Consider the following 13718-nt stretch of genomic DNA (forward strand, 5'->3'; position numbering starts at 1 on the left):
ATGTTGAAGGCTCCGGAGGAGATGTCGTAGCTTCTCCACTCTGGGGAAGTACTGGACGACGAACGGTACTCTGCCCACCATGTCCTGTGTTTGTCTTCTGAGGAGGTCGGTGCGGTTTTTCGCTGTGGCGCGTCGGAACTGTCGATCGATGAGTCGAGCGCCATATCCTGTTCTTATGAGGGCATCTTTCAGCATCTGGAGGTGTCTGTTGCGATCCTCCTCATCCGAGCAAATCCTGTGTATACGGAGGGCTTGTCCGTTGGGGATGGCTTCTTTAACGTATTTAGGGTGGAAGCTGGAGAAGTGGAGCATGTGACGTTATCCGTGGGCTTGCGGTACAGCGAGGTGCTGAGGTGACCGTCCTTAATGGAGACGCGTGTGTCCAAGAATGCAACCGATTCCGGAGAGTAGTCCATGGTGAGTCTGATGGTGGGATGGAACTTGTTGATGCCATCATATAGTTGTTTCAGTTATTGTTCATCATGAGTCCAAAGGAAGAAAATGTTATCGATGTATCTAGTGTATAGCATCGGTTGAAGGTCCTGTGCAGTGAAGAAGTCTTGTTCGAAACCATGCAGACGCTACGACAATGGATGAATGAACACAGCTTGATAATCACCAGGCAAGACTGTTCTCTTTCTGTTGGGGAGCACTTCAGTGGTCACGGGCATTCAGCCTCTGATTTCCGGGTAAGCGTTCTCCAAGGCGGCCTTCACGACACACAACGGCGCAGAGTCGCTGAGTAGAGACTGATAGCCAGATTCTGCACACATGAGGATGGCCTCAACTGGGATCTTGGGTTCATGTCACACTCTCTGTAATCCCCACAACCTGCCTGGATGTGCAAAATCTCACTAGCTGTCTTGTCTGGAGACAATACGCATCTCTTTAACCTGTGCTTAATGCTCCCTCCCACTCACATTGTCTGTACCTTTAAGACTTGATTAGCTGTAAAGACTCACATTCCAATCATTATTCATGTAAATTGAGTTTGTGTCTTTGTGCCCGGTTTGTGATCAGAACCCCCACCCACCTGACGAAGGAACAGCCTATTCTGAAAGCTTGTGGCTTTTGCTACCAAATAAACCTGTTGGACTTTAACCTGGTGTTGTTAGACTTCTTACTGTGTTTACCCCAGTCCAACGCCGGCATCTCCACGTCAAAGATATTATCCAGAATATTTTTTGAACTTTTTGCCCCAAACAGATGATGGTTGAAGAATCAGATACGTTTCCCATTTTCTGAGGGAATTTGAGGTACAGTCTGTTAGGCAATATTTTAATTATGCAGAATAACATTTAATATATATCTAATTATCCTCATGTATATATTAATATACTAATATTTTATATGCTGATTTTATAATACTTGTAACTTCACAATACTAACCAATCTTTTATTCAGCCAGTCTATGTGGTCATACAAAAGTGAACCTCCAAATTCTTCTGTCAATTGGCATGGTTCTATATAACGTGTAAGCTTGTTGGCAGATACCAAAATTACCTGTTGAAAATGAAAATAAATTAGCAAAGTAAATATATACAATCCCGCGTTTATCTTTATAAACATCTGAGTAAATATATCAGGTATAGTGTAGGTCTTATAGCACAGTCAGAATTCCAATTGAAGAGTTGTGCATAATCTGACTTTTCATCCAGTCTTTAGTCAAATACTATTTTAGTCTATAGACTCCCACGAATGTATTGTTCTCAAGCCTGCAGCTGAATGATACCAAAGCACAAAATTCAATCTGAATGCTTTTTTCCATAGTCTGATTTAAGTGGACTTGGTCCAAATTACACGATAGATTTTCGCTAACTCCATTGTTAGTTTTAGCATTCTGCAACTTTGGGATTCTCGTATCTTAAAAGGAATCAAACTATAATTCATAGAATCATAGAAACCCTACAGTGCAGAAAGAGGCCATTTGGCCCATCGAATCTGCACCCACCACAATCCCACCCAGGCCCCAGCCCCATATCTCTCCATATTTACCCACTAATCCCTCTAACCTACGCATCTCAGGACATTAAGGGGCAATTTTTAGCATGGCCAATCAACCTAACCCGCACATCTTTGGACTGTGGGAGGAAACCGGAGCACCCAGAGGAAATCCACAACTCCTCTAAGAAAAATACTCCCAGCCCTAGATCATAAATATAAATCTAATTTGAATGCAGCCTTAGAAGCATTCTGTAAAAAACATATGCCAAGCATGTGTCGATATATGTGGACCCAATTAGAAGGTATCAAGTACTGTGGGGCTCACACAATCTTCAGTTACAAATCATAAAAATGTTCAGCTTTATTACTACCACCTGATACTGTAGCTGAGAGCGAGATTGAAGTATCAAAGTATTCAATACAAATATGATGTTATCAACATCTCTGTTGCAGATGATGATTTTAGACAATGTTTCAGCTGGCATCTAACATCCCTTTAGTCTGGATTTGCCAGCCAAGACACCACAAAATCATGTGCAATCTTTCAAGACTGACTTGTCATTCTTAACAAGGAATTCTAACATCACGAATAATGGAAGCACTCAGCAGGTCTAGCAATATCTGTGGAGAGGGAATCAGAAATAATGTTTAATCAGAACTGGAAAATTTTAGAAATGAACAGATTTTAAATAAGAAAGAAAAAAGGAACAGGATTGAAGGTATACATTCTTTGCAAGTTTAATAGTGGTTATCTGAGAACAATGCTAGGGTTTATCAAAGGCATTTTGTTATCTGCAGAGGAAATATGAACCTTTTATTGAAAGCAGACAATGAAAACTCCTGTGACACCATGTGCCATTTGCAACAGGTTGCCTTGTGCCCCTCCTCCCTCTCTCCGAGACCTTCATCTTGGTTAGGGCATCAGTACCCAACTCTACTTTCTTCTTCACTTCTGTACTTCAAAGATTCAATTCCTTCTTACTTACCAATTTTTAGAGCACATAGCAAGCCACAGCAATTTTTGACAATCTTACTGGAGTATACTGTAGAATTTTCATAATATTTCCAAGTAATGGAAGCACTATTTCAGAACCCTGGTGAATATGCGGCACAGTGATTAGCACTACTGCCTCACAGCACCAAGGACTTGTGTTCAATTCCGTCCTTTGGTCACTGTCTGTGTGGACTTTTCACATTCTCCCTATGTCTGCGTGGGTTTCCTCTGGGCGCTCCGGTTTCCTCCCATGGTCCAAAGGTGTGCAGGTTATGTTGATTGGCCATGCTAAATTGCCCCTAGTGTCAGGGGGATTATCAGGGTAAATACGTTGGGTAATGGGGGTGGGGCCTGGGTGGGATTGTTGTCGGTGCAGGCTCGATGGGCCAAGTGGCCTCCTTCTGCATTGTCGGGATTCTATGATTCTATGCTCCAAAGCCATTTGCTTAGAACTGAAGGTTTCATTTCATCAGTTTTCAAACAATGGAGAGGTTTCAACAGCCATTGCTGCAGGAAGTACTCCTGGTGTCTTATTGGCCATTTTACTACGATTTCACTTTGGCTTGGTGGGTGCATGGGAAGGTAATAACATCTGAAACCCCTTGAAGATGGCCTTGGTCACTGGTTTATTGCAGTGGTTGGTTTGTGTATTTTATGAAAATTTAAGAGTGGTTGTCATCTTTACAGTCACTGATGAGCTATGCCCTGGTAGAAAAAGGCTACAAATCAGGTGCAGACAGTCATAATATGGAACCACAGAAATTATCCAGCACAGAAGGGGGCCATTTGGCCCATGATGACCCAAAGACACCCAGGTGCCCTTTCTACTCCCATCTTCCTGCACATGGCCCATAGCCCTGCAGCTTACAACACTTAAGGTACAGGTCCAGGTTTTTAAAAGAATTTGGGGTCTCTTCCTCCACTACCAACTCAGCTGGCGTATTCCAGACACCCACAGTCCTCTGCATAAAGTGTTTCCTCATGTCCCCTCTAATCCTTCTGCCACTTATGAACCTGGTTTTTGAACACTTTGTCAAGAGAAATAGGTTCCTCCTGTCCATTCTATCTCTACCCCTCACAATTTTGTATACTTGAATCATGTCACCCTTCAGCCTTCTCCATTCCAAGGAAAACAATACCGACCTCTCCAATCTCTCCTCGTGTCTGCAGCTGTCCTGAGGGCCCACCATTATCTGAACCATACAGGCAAAGTCCTCAGCCATGGCCTCCAGGGATTGAGACAAGTTTCAGACAACTTCCGTCATGGATCTGACTTTGCGCCCCTGGCTTTCCACTGCAGATGGCTTGCAGTGTTGGCCTGGTGCCCTGCATTGTCTGCACCATCACCATCGCCTGAGACAGAAGGCTGTGGGACCCCTCCATTCGGCCTTGCAATTACAGGAGTGTCGCTGAAATCCCCTTTTCGTATTCCTGGTTCTGCCTTTGCATCGTCAGCAGCTGAGGGGCAAATGTGTCCAGAGGCAAGACACCCGGCTGGGACACATCGGAGTCCTGCAATCGAGCAGACATCCGGCTGTCTGATTCCTGGGACATTACTGCCTCCACCTGATGTGCATCAGAAGATGTCTGGTGCTCACTAGATAGTGACCCAGAAGCCTGCTTGCTAAGGTCATCTGTTGATGTGCGCGTCTCCGCGATGTTGGACAGTGTGGTTCAGGGGATCGGGGCTGGTGGCCCGGCCACAGATTATCAGAGGGAATCCCGCTAGGGTACTCTGTGATGCAGAGTGTCAGAGATTCATTCTGAAAATCATGCTAAAATAAAATAGCGGGAGTTATAACCATTTTCATGCGAAAAGATCATAAAATAGTTAAGGATGAGGGAAGCCATTCAATCCATCATGGACCATTCATTTAGAGTTGCCCTCGTAGCAGCAATCATTTGACGTTAATACCAATATACTGGTGAAACTGACACCATTTGCCAAAACTACTCCTCCAAAACAGACAGCAACTACTGGAATCCACACATGCATAGTTAAATGTGGAAATTCAGAAATTGCTATCAACGATTTGACTCTAATCCAGAGGGTGCACTTTTAAGGAGGCCTAAAATGCAATATATTAGGCATCATTGTACTGACAAGAATTTCCATTCTTGCACTTTTGGTTTTACTTTTAAAAGCCTTGTTAAAGTTACACTTTGTTGAATGAGGTGTAACCAGGTTTTTAAACAGTGTGCACATTCATAATTATTGCTAAACAGTCTCACTGACTCTGAATATATTTGCTGATTATCAAATTTCTCCATTAGAATAAGAAATTCCATTTAGTATTCAAATAGTTTTTCTTTTTAAATATTTATTTTAGCTTCTAACTTAATCCTGTGTAGAGGTTCTAACAATTTATTTTACAATTAAATTTAAAAATGAAGGGATTTAGTGGTTTTTACTTCCTGGTTTGCTGTCTGAGAGAATACTTCAATATGGTTGGCTGTTTACCCTGCTTGTTGACATCACTGTTGCACTGAATGCCTGATGATGATCCCCTTGACTTCATATCAGATTTAAACTGACGTCAGGAAAGGCAAAGTTGGCGCTATACAAATCAAACCTTTGTGCGTAGCTTTATTCAAGGTCAACGGTAAGTACCACTGTTTCACTGCTGACTATAAACCTAGCCTATTGCATAAGAGCACAATAAACATCTGTCCTCCATATTTTATCAACTTCAAAGTAGAAACAAAAATAAACTAAAACACCCAATCCTAAGAAAAAGATCAAGTTTCCAAATTTGAAAACAGGAATCCTCTTTACTTAACTGCTTGAAAAGTAATGTAAAAAATTGAACCGTTGTCAGACTCTGGCTTGGATAAAGCAGCAATCCTATAAATGTAAACCCTGTAGAGCATTCTTAACAAAAATATCAATATATAAGAAACAATGTCAATTATCAAAGATCCAATTTATTAAAATACTACTTTTCAAACCAGCTATAAATAACTATAGGTTACCTGCACAATGTCATTTTCAGAATGGTAGAAAGATGTTGTTTATAATTTACCTGTTGAAAACAATAGCTGTTGATTTTCCACAAGTGTTTCAAAATGAAAGATTTATCATGATTTCAATTAATAAGTATAATGAGGAGTAATGCTGTAAATTTCATATTTTCAGATATTGATTGCCATTAATAGATTTTGATATTAAATGTATATATAACGAATGCAAAATAATACTGCAAGCTGTAAACCAGGTTAAACAATTGTAAAATTACAATACCTATGTTGGGAGAACACATCAGTGTTTGCATACCTCAAATCCAAGTCTATCTTTCTCCTTCCAGAAGCAGAAATGAGTCACTTTCTTGTCCCAGAATTCATCTGGTTTCACCACACATACTAAAGACACTTCAGCAGGAATCACATTCTAGGTAACAGAAGAAAATCTGTATCACTTTCACATGCAGACATTTTACATTTCTTCCCAAAATATTAAGATATTGGAAATATTACATATTATTCATAATACCTGTGAAGAGAGCAAAATTAAGATCAAGGCAGTTCTGTTCAGTTCACAATGGTCATGTATTTATGCCTTCCACGCAGCCAATAGTGACAGGAGTAAAAAGTGTAAGTAACACCCAATGCACATAATCTTTAGAAATATCAAGGAGTTAATTTTTCTTGAGTTGCATATAAATTAGTAAATGGAAGTCAATTGTTATGCTTATTTAGCTCTTGTTTGCTACTATAAATATGTAGAGAGACAATTAAAAATAGGTTCAAACATGTAACAATGCTTGATCTTGGGCTATATTATAGCTACATAAAATTCCAAACACTACATACCCAACACTCCATATGCATCACAGGATGAAGCAAGACATTTTTCTTCTATTCTGTCTAATGTTTGGAGATGCAATTTAAAACCAAAAATTATAAATTCTATCATGCAGTCTCCCCAGTCACACAAATTACTGGTGTGAAATTCCATGCCGTTAGTTTTTGAGACCTAAAGTCACTTGATTTGGGAGAAATTATTTACTCTAGCTTTCCCACAACAAAAAAACTTTTGAATTTCCAAATTTAATGTAATTATTTCCACTTCGTCCTGTAACAATCCCCTTGGGGGAAAACAAAAAAACATTCTAACCAATAACTTACAAAGAAGAAATTAGAAACAAGATTCCACTTTCTGCAATTTTTAAGTTTAACACAAATCCAAATCAACACATATTAAATATGAATTAATAGGCAAACGATGCTTCAAATTTAAAAAAGGTCATTTTTACTTTACATGGTCGATACAGCAAAGAATTGACTTCCACAACTTCAAATATTCCTCTTCAACATTGTACGATGCTACGTAGCTACACAGCTCCACAATATGCTGTTCTTTACGCGCCCAGGGAAATCCAGGAATCCTATCTGACAATAGATTTCACCTGAGTTTCACAGATGCAATCATCATCAACAAAGCACACTTCTATAATCCCTCTCTTTCTTGCGTTATGGCTCTTTCACCCCACCCCTGCAATATTCATATTCATACCTCACATGAATAGCGACCAAGTGACACCCATAGAACAGTACCTCAACAAACAAATCCTTCAGGAATGAGAAACTTGATACAAAGTAAAAATCGGTTTTAATAGACTGCTTTTAGTCCTTCTATGCTGTCCTATTAAAGTACACTGTCATGCAATCAAATGTCAACGTTATTTCCTAGACTCTTCTTTTCACCACATAAAATACTTGACGTTGATGTTTCCCAGTAAGATTTTACTGTGCCTGATCAACAAGATAATATATCTTCTATGATGACACATGCAGTGCATAAACACTTGCAGCCTACTTCAGTGGTGGTTTATTTTTGCCCTGGTGCATATTTGAAATATTCTCAGTGTCATGTTGCAGTTTGAATGATGGAATACATCATGTCATCAGTTTCAAAGTATATCGACGCTCTTAGAATCTTACAGTACATAAAACAGCAATTTGTCACATTGTACCGGTCCAATTTAGTTTCTACCCAAACTTTTCCTGGAAATGAGCCGAGTCCCGTCCATGTCAAATTGGCTTTTGAAACTTCCACTATTCTTTTCAACACATTCTAGACTTAATGTGAAAACAATTCTCCTCATTTCCCTCCAGTTTTTTGCCACATATTAATTCTATGAGGCTATCCACCCAATTGCCCAATGAAACCATTTCTCCCTACATGCTCCATCAAAAACCTTTATAATTTTGAATAGCTCTGCTCTTAACTTCTGCTGCTCAAAGGAGGACAATCCCAGATTCTCCAATCTCTCAATACAACTAGTATCTTCCTGGTATCTCTTCCTTGTATCCTCTCCAAGCTTTGATATCCTGCCCAGAATAAAGTTTACTTATTAATCACAAGTAGGCTTACATTAACATTGCAATGAAGTTACTGTGAAAATCCCCTAGTCGCTACACTCTGGTACACCTGTACACGGAGGGAGAATTTAGCATGGCCAATTCACCTTACCTGCACATCTTTAGACTGTGGGAGGAAACCTGAGCACCCGGAGGAAACCCATGCAGACACGGAGAGAATGTGCAAACTCCACACAGACAGTGACCAACCAGGAATCAAACCCAGGTCTCGGAGGCCAAGCCAAGGATTTATAAAGGTTTACCAAGACTGCTGTGTTTTTGCACTCACTTTTTAAATTTGTTCATGGAGTATGGGCATCATTGGTATTGCCAGCATTTATTAGTCATCCTTCATTGCCCTTGAGAAAGCATCGTCTTGAACCGTTGCTGTTGTAGTAGTACAGGTACAACCAACCATGATTCAGGTAGGGAGTTCCAGGCTTTTGGCTCAGCGATGACGAAGCAGCAACAATATATTTCCAAGTCAAGATGGAATGTGATGGGCTTTTTTTATTTTTTCATGGGATGTGGGCTGAGTTGACAAGGCCAGTATTTTATTTTTAAACCAATCCCTAATTACTCTTGCACTGAGTGTCAGGCAATTAAGAGTCAACCACATTGCTGTGGGTCTGGTGTCACATATAGACCAGACCTGATAAGGATGGCAAATTTTCTTATTATTCGTAAACCATATGATACTTTCACTAGCTTTTAATTGCAGATTTTTAAATTCAAACTCCACAAGCTGTTATGATTCGAGTGAGGCATTAGAACCTCTGGATTACTGGACCAGCGACATTATCACAATACCACTGTTTCCCCCATGTGTTTCTGTGTGCTTACTACCCTGGTCCTTCTAACCCATAAAGGGTTTGGAACGTGCTATCAAATAAGACTTGGAAGACTTGCTGCAGTGCACTTTGTGGACGGAACAAACTGCAACCACAATACATTGTTGGTGGAGGGAATGAATAATTAAGTTAGTGGATGAGGTATTAAGCAAACGATCTGCTCTGTCATGGATGGTGTTGAGCACCTCGAGTATTGTTGGGACTGCACTGCAAGTAGGACTCGGCTCATTTCCAATGTTGTGTGGGAAGTTTGGGTAGAGACAAATTGGACCGGTACAATGTGACAAATTGCTGTTTTTGCGTACTACTTGCCTGGATGATTGCAGCCCAACAATCACATTCCTGACTTGTGCATTGGCTTCACAAAGTCAAGTGAGTTACTTGCCACAGAATACCCAGCCTCTGGTTTGCTCCTGTACCCTTAGCATTGATGTGGCTGTTCTAGTTAAATTTCTGGACAATGGGCTATGAATTTCTGGACATGCTATGAATAGTGGAGGATGGTTAAAATATCTCTTGCTGTAGATCATCTTTGCCTGGCACTTGTATGCCATGAATGCCACTGGTGAACCTAAACCTCAATATTTTGCAGAATCTTGCTACATGCTGTGAGGAAATCATGACGCTAAAATTTAGGAATTGGGAAAATGTGTCAGGTTGGTTGTATGTTTTTAGAAATTACTTAAAAATGGAAACTGCAGTGGTAGAGACAGATTGGCTTGGTTGATTTAATTAGTGCTTTTGATATGTTGAGAAGTAAAAGCAATAGCGTAAAATGGATGTTTACCAAAGGCAAATGGGTAACAATCGTTTGATGAAAATATGTTAGCGGTTCATCGAACCCGAGGTGCGAATTTCAAAATTACATTCTAAAAGGTAATTAAGAGTGACTTCTGAGAAGGTTAGTTCAGAGAATGGGAGATCAAAAGGGAAAAAAAAAGTGCATCATGAGCAATTTACTCTTTGCAAGCTAATGTTTTGAGAACTTAGCCCACAGCAGGAAAAGCTGTGTGCGTTCCCAGAAAGCTACAGAAAAGCCAGCTTGTAAAAACAGTTATTCCGCCTCAAGTCTGAAACAATCCCAAAGTGTCTGGTATGGTAACTATTATTGTATTTTGGTGATAGTTTGTAAAAGCCAATAGGATGTTGTTTGGGGAGGATTAGCTCTGCAGTGAGTGAAATAAAGGGCTTTGGAATTGGGTAAATTTAAATATGTTGTGTATAGCCATTAAGTTAGTTAAGAAAGTCGACTAAAAATAAACTTGTGTGTCTTACTGTTTAATAAACATTTAGTTGTTTAAAATCAACACAAAAATGTCTGGGACATCATTCTCTGGTCTTCACATCTTTCCTCACATTACACCAAATTGCAAAATGCAGTTGAGAGCAGGAGTTTCAAGCTTCCCTTTAGGGATTTGGAATATCTTAGAGCTTAACACAGTGGGCCACATGCAGTCCACCGAGATATTTTGTTGACTGTTGCCCACACACAGGGTTGCTGCATTCCACTGATTTCCATCCATGTTTTTGTTTCTACCGTTATGACTGAAGTGATACATACATAAAGCAAGGACAAGTGAAGTAAGGTGCGTGCTGATTGCACACATTGTGAGAGCCATGAGCTCCCTCTGCATCCAAAGTGTAAATATTTATTTTGTTTTTAATCATCTGAAGTTAATGAAAATTCTAGTCATATATCAATGATTAAGCATTTTCTATAACTCGTTATAAAATATTCGACATGTATTAAATGTATTTAATTTTATTTACAGTTAGTGAACAAGCTTGATTGCAATCTTGCAGCCCACTGAGGTGAAGGAGAGCCACTCAATCAGCCCACTTACTTGCCCATCACTGGTTTAACACCAACTGTGCTCTTCCCAATGCCAGCATACACTGTGTCATGATCTGAAGAGTTGCCAATGGAACTGAACACTGTGCAATCATCAGCAAAAGTTCCACTTCCGACCTTATGATGGAGGAAAGGTCATTGCTGAAACAGCTGAAGATGACTGCACCAAGGACACTGTCCTGAAGAACCATTACAAAAATATTCTGGGACTTAGATGATTAGCATCCACCTTCATTTGTGCTAGATATGATTCCACTCAGTGGAGTTTACACCCCTTGATTCCCATCAACTTCAATTTTGCCAGGGCTCCTCAGTGCCAAACTCAAGAATGTGCTTTATTGATATCAAAGTTAGTCACTCTCAACTCACTTGTGAAGTTCAGGTATTTGTTCAGGCTGTAATAGGCAGAGTAATATTGATGGAATCTAAACTGAGCAGGATAGTACAGCCATTTGATAGTACTATCAATGACACCTTCCATCACTTTGCTGATGATTAAGAGTAGACTAATGGTACTTGGCTGGATTGGATTTGTTCTGCTTTTGTGTACAGGACATAGCTGGGTAATTTTCCACTTTACTAGGTAGATGCCAGTATCATAGCTGTACAGGAACAGTTTGGTTAAGGGTGCGGCTTATTCTGGAGCACAAATCATGGAAACTACATTGCAAAGTTGCTGGGGTCCATTGCTTTTGTTATAACTCGTGTTCTCAGCTATTTCCTGCTGGCACATGTAAAAAGTCAAATTGGCTGAAGACTAACCTTTGTGAGGGACATTGGGGAGAGGCCAAAACAATCATTAGCTCATCACCTCTGACTAAAGTTGGTTGCAAATGTTTCAGCCACGTGCTGGGCTCTGCCAATTTTAAAGGTGGTGATGCCCATGGAGCCTCCTCCCATTGCACATATTTACAAAGTCAAGTGTCCCATGCTATTCCTTAACCAACTTATTTGCTATACCACTTTAAAAGATTTTTAAAAAGGCATCCCCAGGCCCTGTGCCTTGCTTCCCCCAGTCCATTTAGAATATAATTAGTCCTCACTTAAAGTTCTAATTGCATTCCTGAAAAGTGCAACTTGAAGTGAATCAGATTTTATCATTACACCCAAAATATAAGCTGCAGTTACGTTCTGTAAAACATTTCCTGTCTGGAACAATTATCAGATCCAAGTTGAAATATTGTATATTCCTAAATTCCTAGACTTGGAAATGAAATAACTTTAAAAACACAATAAACTTAAAGATGAGCTAACTCTTTCCACTTGCAGACTGATTCTCTCCTACAACTCTCCAACTCTCATGAACCACTTCTTCAGCCGACTCTCCTGCTCACCCCTTCCCTGCCCAACTTACCCACAAGCATGTTCTCTGCCCAATTCTCCTGCTCTCCACCCGACTCTCCCATTCTCTCCCCTCCCCTGCCCGACTCTCCCACCCTCCCCTTCCCGACTCTCCCGCCCTCCCCCTGCCCGACTCTCCCGCCCTCCCCTTCCTGACTCTCCCGTCCCTGCCCGACTCTCCCGCCCTCCTACCTTGCAGGACTCTCCCGCCCTCCCTTTCCCTGCCCGACTCTCCCGCTCTCCCGTCCCTGCCAGACTCTCCCGCCCTCCCCCGCCCGACTCTCCCGCCCTCCCCCTCCCCTGCCCGACTCTCCCGCCCTCCCCCTCCCGACTCTCCCGCCCTCCCCCTCCCCTGCCCGACTCTCCGGCCCTCCCCCTCCCCTGCCCGACTCTCCGACCCTCCCCCTCCCCTGCCCGACTCTCCCGCCCTCCCCTTCCCTGCCCGGCTCTCCCGCCCTCCCCTTCCCTGCCCGGCTCTCCCGCCCTCCCCTTCCCTGCCCGGCTCTCCCGCCCTCCCCTTCCCTGCCCGACTCTCCCACCCTCCCCTGCCAGACTCTCCCGCCCTCCCGTCCCTGCCAGACTCTCCCAGCCTCCCCTGCCCGACTCTCCCGCCCTCCCCTGCCCGACTCTCCCGCCCTCCCCCTCCCCTGCCCGACTCTCCAGCCCTCCCCTGCCCGACTCTCCGACCCTCCCCTTCCCTACCCGACTCTCCCGCCCTCCCCTTCCCTGCTCAACTCTCCCGTTCCCTTCCCGACTCTCCCCTTCGCTGCCCGACTCTCCCGCCCTCCCCCTCCCGACTCTCCCGCCCTACACTTCCCTGCCCGACTCTCCCGCCCTCCCCCTCCCGACTCTCTCGCCCTCCCCCTTCCCTGCCCGACTCTCCCGCCTTCCCCCTCCCCTGCCCGACTCTCCCGCCTTCCCCCTCCCCTGCCCGACTCTCCCGCCCTCCCCTTCCCTGCCCGACTCTCCGGCCCTCCCCCTCCCCTGCTCGACTCTCCCGCCCTCCCCTTCCCTGCCCGACTCTCCCGCCCTCCCCTTCCCTGCCCGACTCTCCCGCCCTCCCCTTCCCTGCCCGACTCTCCCGCCCTCCCCTTCCCTGCCCGACTCTCCCGCCCACCCCTTCCCTGCCCGACTCTCCCGCCCTCCCCTTCCCTGCCCGACTCTCCCGCCCTCCCCTTCCCTGCCCGACTCTCCCGCCCTCCCCTTCCCTGCCCGACTCTCCCGCCCTCCCCTTCCCTGCCCGACTCTCCCGCCCTCCCCTTCCCTGCCCGACTCTCCCGCCCTCCCCTTCCCTGCCCGACTCTCCCGCCCTCCCCTTCCCTGCCCGACTCTCCCGCCCTCCCCTTCCCTGCCCGACTCTCCCGCCCTCCCCTTC

The 13718-nt window shown here is 43.4% G+C and overlaps 1 protein-coding gene across 3 annotated transcripts in view; it reads right to left on the bottom strand.

Moving 5' to 3' along the window:
* The window catches only part of sestd1 (SEC14 and spectrin domains 1), a 150618-nt gene that overhangs the window by 64526 nt on the left and 72374 nt on the right, over positions 1-13718 (bottom strand). For all 3 annotated transcript variants that reach the window (XM_078228494.1, XM_078228493.1, XM_078228495.1), the window contains 2 exons: positions 6213-6326; positions 1390-1503 (listed from right to left, as the gene is read on the bottom strand). In XM_078228494.1, coding sequence (XP_078084620.1) covers positions 1390-1503; positions 6213-6326 — 228 coding nt within the window. The remainder of the gene's footprint in view (positions 1-1389; positions 1504-6212; positions 6327-13718) is intronic.

This window comes from Mustelus asterias, chromosome 14 (assembly GCF_964213995.1).
Source record: "Mustelus asterias chromosome 14, sMusAst1.hap1.1, whole genome shotgun sequence".
Taxonomy (NCBI): Eukaryota; Metazoa; Chordata; class Chondrichthyes; order Carcharhiniformes; family Triakidae; genus Mustelus; species Mustelus asterias.